This window comes from Periophthalmus magnuspinnatus, chromosome 4 (genome assembly GCF_009829125.3).
Source record: "Periophthalmus magnuspinnatus isolate fPerMag1 chromosome 4, fPerMag1.2.pri, whole genome shotgun sequence".
Lineage (NCBI taxonomy): Eukaryota > Metazoa > Chordata > Actinopteri > Gobiiformes > Gobiidae > Periophthalmus > Periophthalmus magnuspinnatus.
The window spans coordinates 16908584-16927207 of record NC_047129.1 but is presented as its reverse complement, the minus strand read 5'-3'; the positions used below and the strand labels follow the sequence as shown (position 1 = coordinate 16927207).

Here is an 18624-nt window from a genome sequence, read left to right as displayed (position 1 = left end):
CCCCTACAATGATAACCAAGAAGAATAAACAACAGTTGGCACCTTTCCTCATGTCATATCTTACCCATAAAGTAAAGTAAAAGTACAGATACTGGAGCAAAAAAAAAAAAGCTAAAGTAAAAGTATCACTTGAAAAAAAATCTACTTAAAGTAAAAATCTACTTAAAGTAAAAGAAAAATGTACTTAAAAAGTAAAAGTATTTTACCTTTTCAGCAGGTCTCAGACAATTATAGAGGGAGAAAATGAGTGATTTTACATTTAAGACGAGCCTCTACGAATAAACCCCATGTTTGTGTCTATACAACTCACTGGCCTCTGCAAGAATAACCAATAAAAATAAACAAAAGTGGTGGCCAAGTTGGCACCTTTCCTCATGTCATATCTTACCCACAGTCAGTGCTAAAGTAAAGTAAAAGTACAGATACTGGAGCAAAAAAGTGCTACAGTAAAAGTATCGCATGAAAAAATCTACTAAGCAAAGTATTAAAATGCCCGTTTAACAATGTACTTAAAGAGGAAAAAGTAAAAGTATTTCACCTTTTCAGCAGGTCTCATACAATATAATAATAAAAAAAATACTTTTACTTTTCAGTCCTGTTAAAAAAATGTAGCAGAGTAGAAAGTACAGATACTGCTCTCAAATGTAGTGGAGTAAAACTAAAACGTATCCACTGTTAAATGTATTTAAGTGAAGTATGGATACCTATTTTTATTTTATTTTTTTTACTTAAGTACAGTACTTCATTACTTTTACTTAGTTACATTCCACCACTTCCCCTTATATACAACCATAGCATATTTGGAGACTATGAGAAATACTACTACTAATAATAATACACATATTACTTTGCCATGGGTTCCTTGTGCATTTAAAGTAGCACCAATCTGACCCATGATAACATAAAGGCCTAGATTGGACAAACGTCAGTATTATTTCTAAATTCTTAGCCTATACTGACAACTAGGCTCTTTGCAAGACATTTGGGGGCCCAGGGCAAGAAACCTATGGACCGCCCTCAAATATAAATTAATATTAACAGGGTCCAATTCTGAGCCCCTAAAACCCTGGGGCCCGGGACAACAGCCCCTTTGCCCCCCTTCCTGGTGACACCCCTGCTGACAGTTGGCTATTTATCTTGATCCACATAGAAATAACCTATATTGTAAGTGTTATTAGCCTGTTATTAACCAATTACTATTTGAATTGACCACTTTTCAGACTGAATAATGTTGTATCTTTTATAATTAGATGCAGAAATGACAGCTCAAGCCAGTTCGAGTAGCAGCTTGGTTATGCAGAAACAAAACAGGTTGTGCCTTCACTGTCACTATTCAAAATAGGCCAATTCATTTCTTATCTCTGTTGACTTAGGAACTGGATTTGCCCTTATGCACTGTTCCAGATCATAAGAATGTAAGCTTAAAGTTGCAGTGGTCAATTGAACAAATGAAATCTGATTTGTGTGCTGAAATCTCTCGGGTATTGCTCCTTGTTTGGGAAATACTTACAATAATGACTTAAGCAGAGAAAGGGAACAGAACTAGGCTTCCTTTGAACATGTATTCTCCTTCACTTTCCCTTACTGTACCCTACCCTAACCCTAACTCTAGGCCTAGCCCCTAACCCTAAACCTAACCTTAGCCCCTAATCCTAAATCTAGCCCCTAACCCTAAACCTGTCCCCTAATCCTAACTCTAGCCCCCTGCCCTAAGCTTAGCACCTAACTCTAAACCTAAACCTAACCCTAGCCATTAACTCTAATCCTTATGGACCCTAGCCTCTAACCCTTGCCGCTAACCCTAACCCTCAGCCCCAAACCGTAATCCTAGCCCCTAACAGTAATCGTAACCCTAAACCTAACCTTAATCCTAGCCCTAACCCTAACCCCTAACCTGTAAGTAGCCCTGTCATGACAATTCCTATATCAACTTATCGTTCAATACATGATCTATGGAACAAGAAGTTTTGGGGGTCAATATTTATTGTGGGGACTTTTTCTTTGCGCTAGTGAGAAGATTTTGTTTATTTTTCTGTTCTACAATGAGGTTTGAGCTGTAGAAGGTATCCTGCTTTATGCTTTGGTTTCAGTGTTATTGTTTTATCATTTATATTTACTTGAGTAAGATATCACACTTCAAAATGTGTTATCATGACAGGCCAAGATGTAAGAAGTTATTCAGTAATATAACTTTGTAGGTGAACAGCAATAGTGAGTCAGAATATGACAAAGCCTAACATAAGCTCTGCCAGTGCTGTGAGTTGTGAAATGGACAAATACAAAATGTACACAGTGAGGTAAGATAAGGTCCTGTAGTAGTTCAGAGTGTATATGAAGTATTTTAATGTTTGTGTCGCAACCACGGACTGTATAAAGAAGTGGAGTAAGTGAGTGTGACGTCACCCACAGCATTTGGCTCCAGTCAAATGAAGCTCATCAGAGCTAACAGTTATAATTTGGAGCCGAGTTCCATATTTGGAATTCTGACCATGAGTATCATAGCAACCAAAGAGCCAATCTGGAGCAAGGCTGTTGAAGGAAACACCCCTTGCCGCCCACATTGCTAGTTTAGCAGGAAGTGGGCGCTTAGCAACACTGTCAATCAAACCTGTTGCTAACGCTAGTGGGAAAGAAGGCACATGATTTGTTTGTTATTAAGGTTTATATCTTGATTTACGGACAAAATAGCGAGAAGAAAGCTAATACGAACATTTTAAGACCAAAATGACGAGTCTGACAGCAGCAGTTACAGAGAGATTGGACACAGTTTTTCAATAGAAAATGAGTCGATGGAGCCGTAACTGTGTCCATGCTCACTTCCTATTTGGAATGCGACGGCTAGCAGGTTAGCTATGTCGATTTGTGTATACAGTGTATGGTTGCAATGTGTATATATAATATTATATTTAATAATATATAATATAATTCTACACTGCACTGATAGAAGCTCTATATTATGAGAGATTATGGCTAAAATCCTGTGGAGTTAAACCAGGTTTAGTCGGATCAGTTGTTTATATTCGAAAAAGTCTGGGACAGTAATTAAACTACAAAATACAATGTGAAAACATGTTGGGATCTAACTAAAGTTTGTAACTCAAAAGGCTTTTAAATTACTTTGCAGCAGAAAACATATTTATGTACTGGAAATGGCTGCATGGATCAGAACCAATCCCAGTAGTCTGGTCTGGTCTGGCCTGGCCTGGTGAGCATAGCTGCAACTTGGCATCTTTGCTAGTTATGATTATGCAAACATATATTCTCTGGATTTTTTTTTAAAACAAGTGATGGATTATACTGGGGATGGGCATGACTACTTTTTGACTTTATGTTCTTATGAACAAACAAATATATAAACTTTTTAATCTGGTCACAAACTGTAGAGACTATGTTTTGTTTTGGGTTTGATTTTTGTTTTGTTTTTTCAAATTCAGTCCCCAAACTCTGAACTCTTCAAACAGCAGTTAATGTCACAAAGACATAGCTGCACTCTGCCAGTGGTGGAAGTACTCAGTTTTGTTACTTAAGTAAAAGTACAGGTACAGAAATAAAAAGTTACTCAAGTATTAAAGTGCCTGTAATCACATTAGTGTTGTTAATTTGAGTGCATTTTAAGTGTTAAATGTAGTGATAAAGATAAAAAAAATTGCACATATTTTGGTCACAGTAACAATACAAATCAATTTCTTAATTTTTCTTATAAATTTTGTGTATTTATTTTTGTTTGAAGCTTGAACTCTTAAACTTTGGTCAGGATGTTTCCACGAACATGGTAAAAATAATCCCTCAAAACATATGAAAAGTACTTTTTACTTTTCAGTCCAGTTCAAAAATGTAGTGGTGTAGAAAGTACAGATACTGCTCTCAAATTTAGCAAAGTAAAACTAAAATTAAAATCTGACTTAAGTACAGTACTTTACTACTTGTACTTTATTACCTTCCACCACTGTTAACTACCAAACCCATATACAACAACGGCCAATGTGAATGACAACTCTGTATTGCTATATAGCTATAACTATTACTACAGTTTAAAAAAAACAAGCTCTAGCAAAAATGAGGCTTTACTTCTCACCTAGTACTATGCCCCAGTGACCCCTCTCCTCCCATAGTAAAGTACACCCACCCCCATCCACACATGTAGCTCCAGCCTTTCCCCACGCAGCCTCCCTGTCCTGCGTCCCGCCTCACTAACTCCTCTCACTGTACCACCACAGTCAAATGGCAATGGTGCGGTTATGACTAAATGTAGCACGTTAGGCGTTTGGCTCTGGGTTGCCAGGTTGGACCGTTTTTGCCTGTCTGGGGTGTGGAGTCTATTGTTTAAGCGTGTCCTGGATTCTGAGGCCTATGGGGAGGATTTGTTACAGTGTCTGCGTGCTCCACGAACACGTCCCTGATAGAGTTTCTCCCCTGTCTGCCATGTGTTATTCAAACTTGTTTTTTATTGTTGGCCTTTGTTCACACTAAATCTTCTGTTGTTTTGTTTCGGATGCATAGTTTTTCTTTATTATATACAACTCAAGAATGACTAGAGATACGCTGATATGTTGGACTGATATTTGGACTTTTTAGCATATCAACTATCAGCCTTAAACTTTGGAGTAAATTTAAATTACCATATTTTCCAGCGTATAAATTGCACCAGAGTATAAGTCGCACCCTTGGCCAAACTATAAAAAACAGGGCCACTTATAATCCGGAAAATACGACACATAATTTTGGGTAAATTATCAAAATTGATCCAAAAAATATCGGCAGATCTTATCGGCTTATTTCTCTGGATGCTAACCAGTTGTTATCGATTGGCCATGAAAAAAAAAAAAAAACATATTGGCGGATCTTTAATGACTACTGCTAGATTTGAATAATAGTTGGGCAGATTATTATTAAAATATGCTGGAATGTTTTGAAGATCTGCAAAATTTAAACATACAAATAAAGTTATAAAGTGAAAATTGTGAATTTCTGTTGGTACGTTTTAGAAATCGACCGATATATTTTTTCATAGCCAATGCCGATACCAATTATTTAGAAACCAGATTGGCCAATATGTGGGGCTGATTTGGATTATTTTTCCCAGTTTGTGTAATTTCAAATTTACTACAAACTCACCCGAAGCCTATTTTACTGCAAACCTATAATAGAGCTGTGCAGTCACGTTTCTTGGTATTAACATGTTAAAATAAATCTTTGCGTGTATTTTAAGGCAGCAGATCGACCAAAACAAAATATCGGTTTGTGCTGGAGATTTAAAGTCGACAGCTGATACGCTAAAAAGGCCAGATATCGGCCAAAAGATATATCGGTTGGTCTTTCCCTCTTCGTTTCATATCTGTTGTTTGATACTTAAACTCAGCAGCTGACCTCTAGTTGGCCCCATTTATAAACTTGTCTTGTAATGATTCATAAACGGTTGTATTGTGATTAAACTTACCTCCCTGGATTATCTGAGTCACGCCGTGAGAAATTTTCTGAATCCAAAGCAAACTCTAGGAACGGTTTAGTTTTCAGTCCCCAGATGCGTGTTTTTATTTTGTAGCTGGCGTTAATGTGACCATCCCATGTTGCAGTCATCAAGTCATCTAAAGCACTTTGTAAAGATTTAAAGTTTACATCTTGGTGCTAATATAACTTTTTGTTTAAATAGCCAATAAATTGCACCAATATTTTTATGTAAGCTGCTCCAGTCTCTATTTCCGCCATTGTGTCCATCAGACGTGTGAAATGAAAGTAACTAAAGTAACTGTAGCTAAAGGGGAGACTGTGTGTTTAAACAATCGCGCAGTGGTGGAAGATGTACCGTATTTTCCGGACTATAAGTCGCACTTTTTTTCATAGTTTGGCCAGGGTTGCGACTTATACTGTTGTTTTGTTTTTGTTTGTTTTTTTATTATGTCTGCTCAAATGTCTGTCTGCTCAAATAAACAATATTCATTCATTCATTCATACTCAGATGCGATTTATATGTGAAATATGTTTTTATTTTTATTCATTATTATGCATTTTTTGCTTGGTGCGTCTTGTACAGTACTCAGTTTTGTTACTTAAGTAAAAGTACAGATACCTAGGGGAAAAAAAAAAACTCAAGGAAAAGTATCACATGAAAAAATCTGCTGAAGTAAAAGTATTGAAGTACCTGTTTAAAATAGTACATAAAGAGTAAAAAGTAAAAGTATCTAACACTGATTTTCAGATTTAATAAAGCTTCAAATGTAGTGGTTTACAGAGCTGGATTCAACAAAACAATTGATTCAGTCATTTTTAGTTTTTTTTCTAGTTGTTTTTTTAAAATATATTTTTGCTTTGCTCAAATCATTTTTAGCAGGTCAAAAGTGAAACTGCACTACAGCTATTGTCTTATCAGGATCATTAACTCCATATCTGACCGCCCCTAATATTTTGACCATTCCTGCCTTACTTAACCTCTCCGTTTATTTTTATTTTTTTACAAACAGCACACTTTATACTATGTTGTTTTTTTCAGATTAGCACATTACTGTCTCATGTATTTAGATTTGACAGGCTGCAGTCTTCTCTTGTTTATCTTATTCCCATTTTTCAGATTAAGCTAATATCCTCCAGCACACATTTTATCAATATGGGACTTGATATCATTTTATGGGACCTAATAACAATCCTTCATTTATTACCATATGTTTGGTTATAAATCAGTCAAACTAATCCAACAATAAAAGCGCTATCTATCTATCGAGAAGGTTTTAAAGGTCCCTGAAAAGTCCCCACCTGGCCTTCCTCCCTAAGCGGAGCCATCGCAAATCTTCAGGCCTGCTCTGTGAGACACCTCCAGTAGATCGCAGCCGCTCGGGACCTGGGATATAAAAAATACACACATGCGCTTTCATAACCCCTCACTCACCCCCTCCTCCCTTTGGTACATTCCAGGAACTCTACTTCTCCTTGCGTTTATCTGTCCAGTGTCCTCCAGCTCTCCTCTCCCTCCTCCCAGCCCACTCACTCACTCACTGCTTCCTTCTCAAACTCTTTCACATTTCTTTCTGGATCCTCCGTTCACTACTTCCTTTTTATTTTGATTTCTCTCTCTCTTTTTTACTGTTCAAAAATGTAGTGGAGTAGAAAGTACACATACCTGCTCTCAAATGAAGTGAAGTAAAAGTACAGTGTCCAATCCAAAATAAAGTACAGATACCTAAAAATTCTACGTAAGTACAGTGTTTTACTACTTGTACTTTGTTATCTTCCACCACTGCTTCCTCCTTCACTTTGCTCGATTAGCCATCTGCCTCTTAGTAACTCTAGTTTGTAGTTACGTTTTAGAGATCGACTGATATGAGTTTTTCCTGGCCGATGCCGATACTGATTATCTGTCCAGTGTCCTCCACCTCTCCTCTCCCTCCTCCCAGCCCAGTCACTCACTCCTTCTCAAACCCTTTCACGTTTTCTTTCTGCATCCCCCGTTCACTTCCTTCTTATTTTGCCCTGATTCTGCTCTTTTCACTGTAATCCCATCTTTTGTTGTGTGTGGGATGGTGTTATTCTTTGGGATGAGTCCTGGCACACAGCGGGGTATTAAATCCTGAGGCGGAGGAAGTGTGGGGTTATCAGGGAGGGCCTCTTCCTGTCTGTAACACTGACTGGCTGCAGGGAAACAAAACATTCAACATCTTGATGAGGAAGCACAGTCATGGATGGCAAATTAGGCTCTAAGCAGCGTTCATTATGCGGAACACTTTTAGCCCTGGAGCATTTTGAAAAGTGTTTTGTTCAATATGTGTGCTAAGGTTTACTATATTTGGCCAGTAGGAAATCAATTTCTATCAAGTATCTATGTGTACACGACCTCCAGATTGGACTGCTCACTAGCGCTCTTCCTGGTCACGTGATGTTACTGCAACGTGTCCGCCATCTGCAGTCCAACTTCTCCAGGACAGTATCCCAGGTGTGTGAGAGTGAAAAGGCCCCTCGTCCAGGTTTAAAGGAGTTTACTGCTGTGACCATAGACTGTATAAAGACGTCACCCATAGTGTTCGGCTCCAGTCAAATGAAGCTCATCGAGGCTAGCAGTTATAGCGACCAATTTGGAGCTTAGTTTCACATTTGCAATATCGACCGTAAGTAACATAACAACCAAAGTCAATCCGGAGCCAGGTTGGGAAAGATAATGCCCCTTCCCACCCGGGTGCACCTCTGGATTAGCAGGGAGCGGGTGCATAGCAACGTTGTCAGTCAAATCTGTTCCTAACGCAAGCGGGAGTGACCTCGTGGAAAGAAGGTGCCTGATTTGTCTGTTATTAATGTTCATATCTTGATTTACGGACAAAATAGCAAAATAAAAATACCAGGATCATGTAGAGCGGGTTAATATGAAAATTTTAAAATCAAAATGTCGAGTCTGACAGCAGCAGTTACAGAGAGAGGGGTGACAATTTTTCAAAATATAATAATATTTCAATAAAAGGTGAATTGGAGTCAGTGGAGCCGGAAGTGCGCCAATGCTCACTTCCTATTTGGAACGTGGCGGCTAGCAGGTTAGCTATGTCCATTTATATAAACAGTCTATGGTTTTGAGGCAATATAAACAACCGCTGCCCCCCGTGTGATGCCCCCATGTTTGTCCCTGTGGTATTTATCTGGGCGTTGACCCTCAGCACTTGTAGCTTTATTAGACTGTGCACTTGTGATTTTTGTAAATGAAATATTGTACTCTTCACCTGATTTACTGTTACTTTAATTGTAAATCTTTTCTCCCTCACTTCTTGCCAGTGGTGGATGAAGTACTCAATTTTGCCACTTAAGTAAAAGTACAGATACAGAGGTAAAAAGTTACTCAAGTAAAAGTATTACATGAAAAAACTGACTGTTATCCATATCTGTTTTAACAATGTACTTTAAGAGTAAAACGTACAAGTATTTCACACGAGTGTTGTTAATTTCTTAAAGAGTTAAATGTAGTGATATTGATTAAAAATGACACATTTTGCTCAACAGTAGTAATTCAAAGCAATTTCTTAACTTTTTTTTTTTATGAATTTTGTGTATTTATTTTTGTTTTCCTCAAAGCCAAAGCTTGAACTTGAAAACTTCAGTCAGTTACAACAAACATGGTAAAAAATAACCCCTCAAATCATAGTACTTTTTACTTTTCAGTCCAGTTAAAAAATGTAGTGGGTAAAAAGTACAGATACTGCTCTCAAATGTAGAGAAGTAAAAGTAAAAATTATCCACTGTAAAATGTACTTAAATGTACTTAAGTACAGTACAGATACCCAAAAATTCTACAGTACTTTACCACTTGTACTTTGTTACCTTCCACCACTGTTTCCTGCTTCACTTTGGCGTGTTGCTTTGCTCGATTAGCCATCGGCCTCTTAGGAATGCTAGTTTCTGTTATAAGGTCTATGAAGGAAAACATAAGGCCTGCATGTCTGACCAGCTCAATTTGTGATAATTGTGGACTTTTGTGGGTACGTTATAGAGATGAACTGATTTTTTGTTTTTTTTGGGGGGGGGTTTCTATGGACGATGCCGATACCGATTATTTTGAATTCAAATGTGTCGATATTTTGGGGTTGATATGTTGGGCCCATTTTAATTAAATTTACTACAAACTCACCTCAAGCCTTTTTTTTTTTTTTTTCACCACAAGCGCATAAGAGAGCTGTGTAGTCACGTTCTGTGCAGCTATCCCTTTGTATTTGAGTGTTAATATAAAGGATTGTGTGTATTTTTAGGCTCGTTAGATCGACCAAAACAAAATATTGGCCTGTGCTGCAGATATGCAAATAATTACCATATCGCACCCTCGGCCAAACTATTAAAAAAAAGTGTGACTTATACTCCGGAAAATACGGTATGTAGAAAATATTGGCTTGACATATTGGCCAAACGATATATCAGCCTATCTCTGGTAAGTTTACAGTCATTTCGCATTTGTCAGACAATTAAACTCAACAACTCAACAGTTATATTGTAAATGAATAACTCAAAACCTTTTTTACTGTTATTTTGTTCGTAAATCCTTTCTCTCTCACCTCCTGCTTCACTTTGGCGTATAGCTTTGCTCGATTAACCATCTGCCTCTTAATAATGATAGTTTCTGTTATAGGGTTATGTAGGAAAACATAAGGCCTGCATGTCTGATCAGCGATTGGTTATTAACAAAAAAAAAAAAAAAACTTTTAGGAAAACTGTTCTTCTTCTGCTGTGCATAATTGTCCTCTGTACACGTGGAGCCACTGATTGCATGCCGTGTCCTGTTGTCCTCGTTTGTTTATTTCCCGTTACATCAGCGTTCAGACACTCGTGCACTCGCATGTTTACCATCTCAGACCTCTCTTGGCACGCTCTTTTTTTGCCACTGACCTGAAACCGGCAGCTGCCCATAATCGCCGTGGAAATGCAGCAAAACTAATGTATCCTCCTCCAGCTGGTGACTTCACTCTCACACAGATGGCACACAAGAAGCTAGAATGTAGTGTTTTATTACATGAAAACATCACAACATCTGCAGCTCGTGGGCTGAATGATTTGGGGGAAATATCTAATTGTGATTTTACAGATATGCATTGCAATTACATTAGATTTGTGATTTCAGCTTTAATAATGGGATTCTGTTCAAAGTTGACATTTTAAACATGTCCAGGAGAATTGACAACAAGACTAAAATCTGAGCACCCACAGGGGCATTTCACAGGGGCATTTCAGGACATGCTTGTTTAGATCTAAACTACAGGGTTGATAGTTTTTTATGCAGACAGGTTAGCGATTTCAATTCAATTTTATATCTAAATGTTAATGTTTAATACCATTTCTATATTCTGTTTTCATAAAGCTGTTTTTCTATTTTATTTCACTGCTGACAGCTCCAGACTGTGAAGTGCCTCCAGTTCTCATTTGGTCGAGGTTTTATCACATGCATGTTTACAGCCTGGCCTAGGATTAAAGGCCGTGATGGGGCGGTCTGCTCCTCCTGAAGAATGTGGAACAGTGCAAAGCTATTGGACGCCCCCATAAGTGAACCATTAGTTAATAGATTTCATGATAAGAGCCTCAGTAAACACAGTGTATACAGACTGTAGATCTAGGAGGCTTATTTATGAAAAGAAAAGGCAGGTTTTTACAGTAGAATAAAAGGCTTTTGTTTCAAGTTGAAGTATAGTTGTCTTTAATCTGAGTCCAAACATTGGCTGGGTCCATATGCTCAAGGCTGTGTCCAGACTTTCACTGAAATACAGACAGTTATAATTATACTTTACTTTACTTTACTTTACTTTACTTTACTTTACTTTACTTTACTTTACTTTACTTTACTTTACTTTACTTTACTTTACTTTACTTTACTTTATTATAAATATTATATATTATAAATATACTAGTACAAACAACCAGTCAGAAGTTTGGACACACACACACAGATATATGAAGTAAGATATATGGAATTATGTAGTAAAGAAAATAAACATTTTTTGTGTATTTTATATTCAAATACTCAAAGTCTCCATCCTTTGCTTTATTGGAAAATATTTAGCAGAATTATTTAGCTTATTTTCTTTGTTGCATATTTCCATATATCTTACTTCATATATTTGATGTCTTCTGCGGGTATGTAAGATGTAGAAAGTTGTAAAAAAAAAAAAAAAAAAAAAGTGTGTGTCTAGACTTTTGACTGGTGGTGTATGTTTAAACACAAACGTTTGGACATACCCTCTCATTCAATGTTATATATTATAGAGAAAAAAATGGCTACTTCGAAGATTTGAATGTAAGGTTAAAAAAAATCTTTACTATATAATTCCATATATCTTACTTCATATATTTGATGTCTTCTATTTGCATATAAAATGTAGAACATAGTAAAAATAAAGAAAAAGAAAAGACATTGAATGAGAGGGTGTGTCCAGACTTCTGGCTTGTTTACATCAACCACAGAGAAGCGAAAAAGAGAAAAAAAAAAAAAAAAAACCAGAAAAAATTCCAAACTTGGGTTGTGCTTCAGCAATTTGGTGCAATACAATAGAAATATAAAAAAATATAAAATAAAAAAAATAAATAAAATAAAATATATATATATATATATATATATATATATATATATATATATATATATATATATAATAAAATATATATATATATATATATATATATTATTATATATATATATATTATTATATATATATATTATTATATAAAATAAATGTGCGTAATATGTAACATGAGTCACACAGAATAAACAGTGAACTGATTATATGAACTTTTCATATCAGGAGTGAAAAAAGGAGAGTGAAAAAATGTGTAGAGATGATGAAGATGCTGAGGTGGCTGATGGTTCTGCTGCTGCAGTGGATAAAAGGGGCTAAAATGGTAGTACAATGGGGCAGAGAGTTTATATTTTTATTTTTATGTTTTTATAAGTCTGAGTTATCAGTCAAGTAATATTAAACAGAAAAAACCTGCTGGGCTTAAACCTCTGCAAACATATGACACACACGTGGACCTCGTGTTAGTTTCAGCTGTTCATATTTGAGTGTTCTTTTAAACGTCACTGCTCCTGGATGTGCTTAAAACATGGACTTGAAAAGGAATCTTGATTTTGAAAAATAAATCATAAATCTTATCACAATATTTGCCAACAAGAATCACAGTTTGATACTTCTCCGATAACATTCCTCAATATAATTCCCCGATATCATTACTCGATATCACTCCTCGATATCATTCCCCAATATCCTTCCCCAATATCATTCCTCGATATCATTCCCCAGTATCATTCCCCAATATTATTCCCTGATTTTATTCCCTGATATCATACCCAGGTATCATTCCTCGATATCATTCCCCGATATTATTCCTCGATATCATTCCTCGATATCATTCCCCAATATCATTCCCCAGTATCATTCCCTGATATTATTCCTCGATATCATTCCTTGATATCATTCCCCGATATTATTTCCCGATATCATTCCTCGATATCATTCCCCGATATTATTCCCTGATATCATTCCCTGATATCATTCCCTGATATCATTCAGCCCATATTATTAATTTAATCTAAACTTGTATGCCTCAGTTCATTATTTATCTGTAATTATGTATCTGTTTCTATACTCTATTTGAACACGTCTTCTGTGTCCTTCCGTCCAGGAGCAGGATGAGTGTTTGCTGAGGACATCTGCTGTGGTCATTTAGAAGCTCTGGTTTTCTTTGTGGGTGTGTCTCAGACTGGACTTCTGCAACTGTTAGAAGTGCGGTCCAACGCTGACATCATCACTGTGTGGTCAACAGGCTTTGGGATATGTCCACTGGGTCTAGCAAACTATTTTAAATAATACTTTCACTAGCCCAGCTCAGAAATAAAATGTTAAAGCCAGTTAGACAATATTTCACTTTTTTTCTTTACTACATATTCCATATATCGTACTACATATTTTTGACATCTTTCGTATGTATATAAAACGAAGAAAGTACCGCCAACCTGTGGGTCAAACGATCTGGGCACATAACCGATGATGTTTATGTCGAGAGAATCGAACCACCAAACTTCGCACAGTATAAGAAATCTAGCAAACCGATTTTTCTCAAATTTTCACACTAAGTAGCACCAACTTATATAATTTCTGGACCTCTAAGTAGCACCAAAGCTTAGACTAGATCTGGACTAAACCAGGTCTACACCAGGACTAAAATATGGCTAAAACTTAGACAAAAAAAAATACTAAACAAGGTGAGAAATCATGAAAAAAACCTTATCCAAATAAAAAATAATAATAGTAAATGGGGCGACAGTAGCTCAGTTGGGAGAGTGTTTGACGGAAAAAGTTATTTTACTAAAACAGGACTAAAAATATGCTTAAATGCTAAAAAAAACCAACAACTATCCAAACAAAAACTATAATAAAATTGAAACCGGGGCTAGCTCTAGACTACATGAGCCTATGTGAGTGTCTCAGTCCACTCTCTCTCATAGGACCCACATGTTGGAGCAAAAAGGAATGATTTATGGTCTATGCGTGTTTGTCTTCTTGCAACCTGAGCCGTACTCTCCTGCCTCCTCCAGTTGACATCCGAGAAATCCGGGAGCTGCGGTTGGGAAAGGGATCCCGGGATTTCGAGCGCTACCCAGAGGAGGCTCGTAAACTGGACTCCTCCCACTGCTTCATTGTGCTGTACGGTTTGGAGTTTCGCCTGCGCACGCTCAGTGTCGCTGGTTAGTGCAAGAATGGTCCATGTGGCTTTTAACCATTCAAATTTATTTCATCCATGTTTTTCTTCTGATTCTCCCTCACTTTTCTCTGGTATGGCTCAAATTGTATTCCATTTGAGTTTAATTTATGAGCACAAAACTTTATTTCAACCTGTTTAGAGTCAGAGCCCCCAACAAACTTAAAGCAGCAATATGGAACCTTTCTGACATGGGTCTGCTATCTGTTTGTCTTCATGGAGGTGTTGTTCACAGTATGTTATTACACTTATCTCCATGGAAACAAACAAGTGATGCCATTATGTTAAGTTACAGGTCGCATCTGCAGAGAGGTGATCCTGTTCACTCTAAAAATGCTGTTTTTTCAGTATTTTTCAACAGCAAAACACCTATAATTGAAATGCTAGATAGCTAGGTAGATAGAGAGATAGAGAGATAGATAGATAGATAGATAGATAGATAGATAGATAGATAGATAGATAGATAGATAGATAGATAGATAGATAGATAGATTTCAGTCAAAGCAATAGCATCTCCATTTGAGACAAGCAAGTGGCAGACTCCTCACTAGAAAAGGTACATATATCACCTTTAAGGCCTCCTCTCTGGCAGCTGTATCCTGTAACCTCAGAGTCAGTTATATTCACAGTAGCTCCTCCTCAGCGTTTCTTATGAGAACCCCTTCTTCAGCCTTACCATCCCCAACTCTCCCCTCTGTCTGTGCCCTCACTCTGCTACTTCCTAAATGCATACATATGTACACTAGTATCACTGTCTGTCCTGGTTTTAGTGGATGTGAACCCGATGGCTGAGATACAGTATGTCTTTGTGGTTTTGTTTTATTGCAGCCTTCAGTGAAGAAGAAGTGAACATGTGGATCACGGGTCTAAACTGGCTCATGAGTGACACTCAGAGGGCTCCAGCTCCACAGCAGACAGACAGGTGTGTGATAATCTTTAGTGGATATTTGACCTTATCCCAACCCTCTGGAACGCTCTCCTCTCTTTACATCAGAAACTTAATAAAGACTTTTAAAAAACAGCTCAAAACTCATCTTTTCCTCATCGCCTATAACCCCCACAAATGACTGCTTCCTCACTACTGTTTTGTGTTACACTATTGCTAAGTGCCTTTGAGTTATAAAACCAGTGTTTGTTTGTTTTTTAAAATATTATTTTATTTTTTATTTGTATTGTTTCTATATTTATTTTATTGTTTCCACAGTGTTTTTTTCCTATCTGCTGATTTGTTTTTTGAAATCAGGTGTTACATTAATTCCTGAACAAACCCTAAAAAGTCCAAATATCAGTCCGATATATTGGCCAGTTGATATATCGGTCTGTCTCTAGTGGTTAAGTAGTAGTTCTAGTGTAGTTTCAATTATTAACCTTTATTAACATATAAAAAATGTTCTAACACTACAATAATAAGGAGTTATAAAGAGTTTATTAAAAGTGTTAGTAAATGCCTAATTTGTGGGAGAATAAGATTATGCAAAATAATACAGTCATTAAAAAGATATAATCCATCTATGCATTTTCTTATCTGCTTATCTGGAACCATGCCCCAGACATGTCCTCCAGTTCCTCCAGTGGGACCCCAAGGTGTTACCAGGCCAGCCCAGAGACAGGCCTTTATATCAATTAATTTATAATTTAATAAGTGTAGTAAAATGTTACCACTGTTTCCTCTCGGCTGATCCATGCAAACAACCATTCCATGCATTATATGGGCATTACATTGACTTACATTCATTCTCACATCCCAACCTTAAAGAAGTAACTTTTCTGTTCTCCATGGATATGTTACCAATTAAGACTCCATGGTACTGCAAATATATGAACTCAACAAATGGAAACAATCTTGAAAAACAGTTTGAACCAGTAATAACCATTGTATATTAAATTAAATTATTTAACTTGCTCCCATCTGCTTTTTAAATCAAATTACATTTTCGGACCTGTCCCATTTCCTGTGTGCGTAGGTGGCTGAGGAAGCAGTTTGAGATGATGGACAGGAATCGTGAAGGCAGGTGAGCGCTGTGCTAACAAACATGTCTTCGCCCCCTCGCTGCGTTTCACGGCAGAAGTTGATTGGTCGGTTCTTCAGTAGGGGAAATGTGGAAGTGAAACCTGTCCAGATGTGATCAAAGAGGGCAGCTGTGACCTTTAACCCCTCCAACTTCCAATCACCTATTTCCATTTCGTCTCAGTGCACTGTGGAATGGGTCTGCATCTACAACCAAAACAGGGCATCGTTGTTAGAAATTATAGGTGTCAAAAGTTATTCAGTGAATAGATAATCACGATTATCCAGGTCACACATAAAATCATACCAACGGATATCGACTTGCGAATATCGGTTAAGTCGATATTCTGGTTGGACATATATATTGATGTAATAAGACTATATAGTGGTTATAATTGGCCCAGAACGTCTCATAACTTTTATTTATGCAAAGTTGTTCAGTAAGAGTTGTTATGCAAAGTTGTTCAGCGTCACCTTCAACAGCCTCGCTTCGGATTGGCTCTTTGGTTGTTATGATACTCACGGTCGAAATTCGAAATTTGGAACTCGTCTCCAAATTGGCCGCTATAACTGCTCTAGCCTCGATGAGCTTCATCAACTGGAGCCGAACGTTGTGGGTGACGTCACACTCACTTAGTCTATGGCATTAACTCAAAATTGAATAAGCAAAAAAACATTTCTTTCATTACATCCATCTAAAAGTCACTTGCCATAGCTCAGCCTAGGCCCTGGGATATCGTTCAGAACAGGACAAATTCCGTGCCAGCTCCAGATATGAGACAGGACGTGATTCAGCGAGCTCACAGAGGATATTCTTTGAACATAGTAACAGTTACCGTGTCCAGACAGGAGCGGGCAGGAAGACCCTTGACCACTGTCTGATCACACGGTCCATACGAGTGACCTGCATTAACCCTGTCTGCTGAAAACAACACAGTAAACACATGTTCAACGCCTCTTGGGACATTCTATCCATTGTTTCTGAATGATGAAAAGTTGCCATAGCAATTAATTAAGAAAACATTATATGTTTTGAATGTTCGACCATTCTCAAATTGCATCACATACAATAACAGCAAGTTGAAATCCATAAATCTCTTTCAAAATGGCAAAACACTGTTAAATCTATCAGAAAATAGTCAGTACAGTTAGTTAAGAAAACCAGGTTTCCTCTTCCACAGTGCCCCCTTTTGGTGTTGTTGCAAATATCAATGCCTCTTTATTACCTCTGTATTAACACTCTTTGCTTATTATACTGCTTATCTTTGTACAATTAGCATTTTTAACATTTTTTCCAGCATCACAGTGAAGGATGTGAAGACTCTCCTGCCTCAGATTAACTACAGAGTCCCCAACATGCGCTTTCTCAAAGACAAGCTACAGGTTAGAACAAACATTAGAGAAATCATTTTGAGGTTTATTCTCACATTCTTAATAGCATTAAATGTCTGCACCAGGAATCCTAGTTTGTTTTATGCCTCACTTCCAGGAGGTGGAGGCCAGGAATGACTTGTCATACCCAAACTTTGCACAGCTGTACCGGACATTGATGTTTGACGCACAGAGGACTGTGAGTACAGAATCTCATAACATAAAAACTGGTTGGATAATTGAACGTTTACTTTTCTCTTGTGAGAATGTGTCCTAATAATAAATAATAATTCTTTAATTAGTCAGGGCAACGTGTCAGAATTATGTAAACAAATGTGATTTCTGTATCAAAAGAAAAAAACATAAGAATACTGTGAGGACTTCCACCTGATAAATGCCAGTCTGTCGTCCTATTAGATGTATTTCATAATCCTGGTAATATTTATCAGCATATTTCAACTATCGCCATGTAATATTCATCATAATTATAATATTGCACGTGTCATGCAAACTGACCTAAAGTTGGACTATTTGAATGTAAAGTCCTTTGCTCAGAGTGAAGTTCCTCTGAGTGTTTCATGTGTTTATGTGACTGCGGCTGGTTCAGACAAACACACTCTGAGTCATGTGTAATGTTGACACTGCTGCACACCTCACTTCACTGCACTCACTGGACCCTTTATGCCTCACCCTCCACCTGCCCCTGCCCCTACCCCTACCCCACCTCCCCCTCCACCTACCCTCGCCCCTACCACTCTACCTGCCTCTACTCCACCTATCCCTGCCCCTCTACCTACCCCTGTCCCTCTACTTACCCCTTCACCTACCCCTACTCCTCCTCCTACCTCTCCACCTACTCCTGCTCCTCCACCTACTCCTACCCTTCCACCTACCCTTACCCTTTCATCTACCCCTCCACCTACTCCTCCACCTACCCCTTCACCTATCCCTATCCATCTGTCTTCCCTGCCCCTCCATTTACCCCCACCCGTTTATCTTCCCCTGCCCCTTCACCCGCTCCTACTCCCTCCCTTCCATTTAAC

The 18624-nt window shown here is 37.6% G+C and overlaps 1 protein-coding gene across 2 annotated transcripts in view; it reads left to right on the top strand.

Moving 5' to 3' along the window:
- The window catches only part of LOC117369581 (1-phosphatidylinositol 4,5-bisphosphate phosphodiesterase gamma-1-like), a 40348-nt gene that overhangs the window by 968 nt on the left and 20756 nt on the right, over window positions 1-18624 (top strand). For both annotated transcript variants that reach the window (XM_033964849.2, XM_033964850.2), the window contains exons 2-6: window positions 14039-14188; window positions 15031-15124; window positions 16167-16214; window positions 17509-17593; window positions 17700-17780. In XM_033964849.2, coding sequence (XP_033820740.1) covers window positions 14039-14188; window positions 15031-15124; window positions 16167-16214; window positions 17509-17593; window positions 17700-17780 — 458 coding nt within the window. The remainder of the gene's footprint in view (window positions 1-14038; window positions 14189-15030; window positions 15125-16166; window positions 16215-17508; window positions 17594-17699; window positions 17781-18624) is intronic.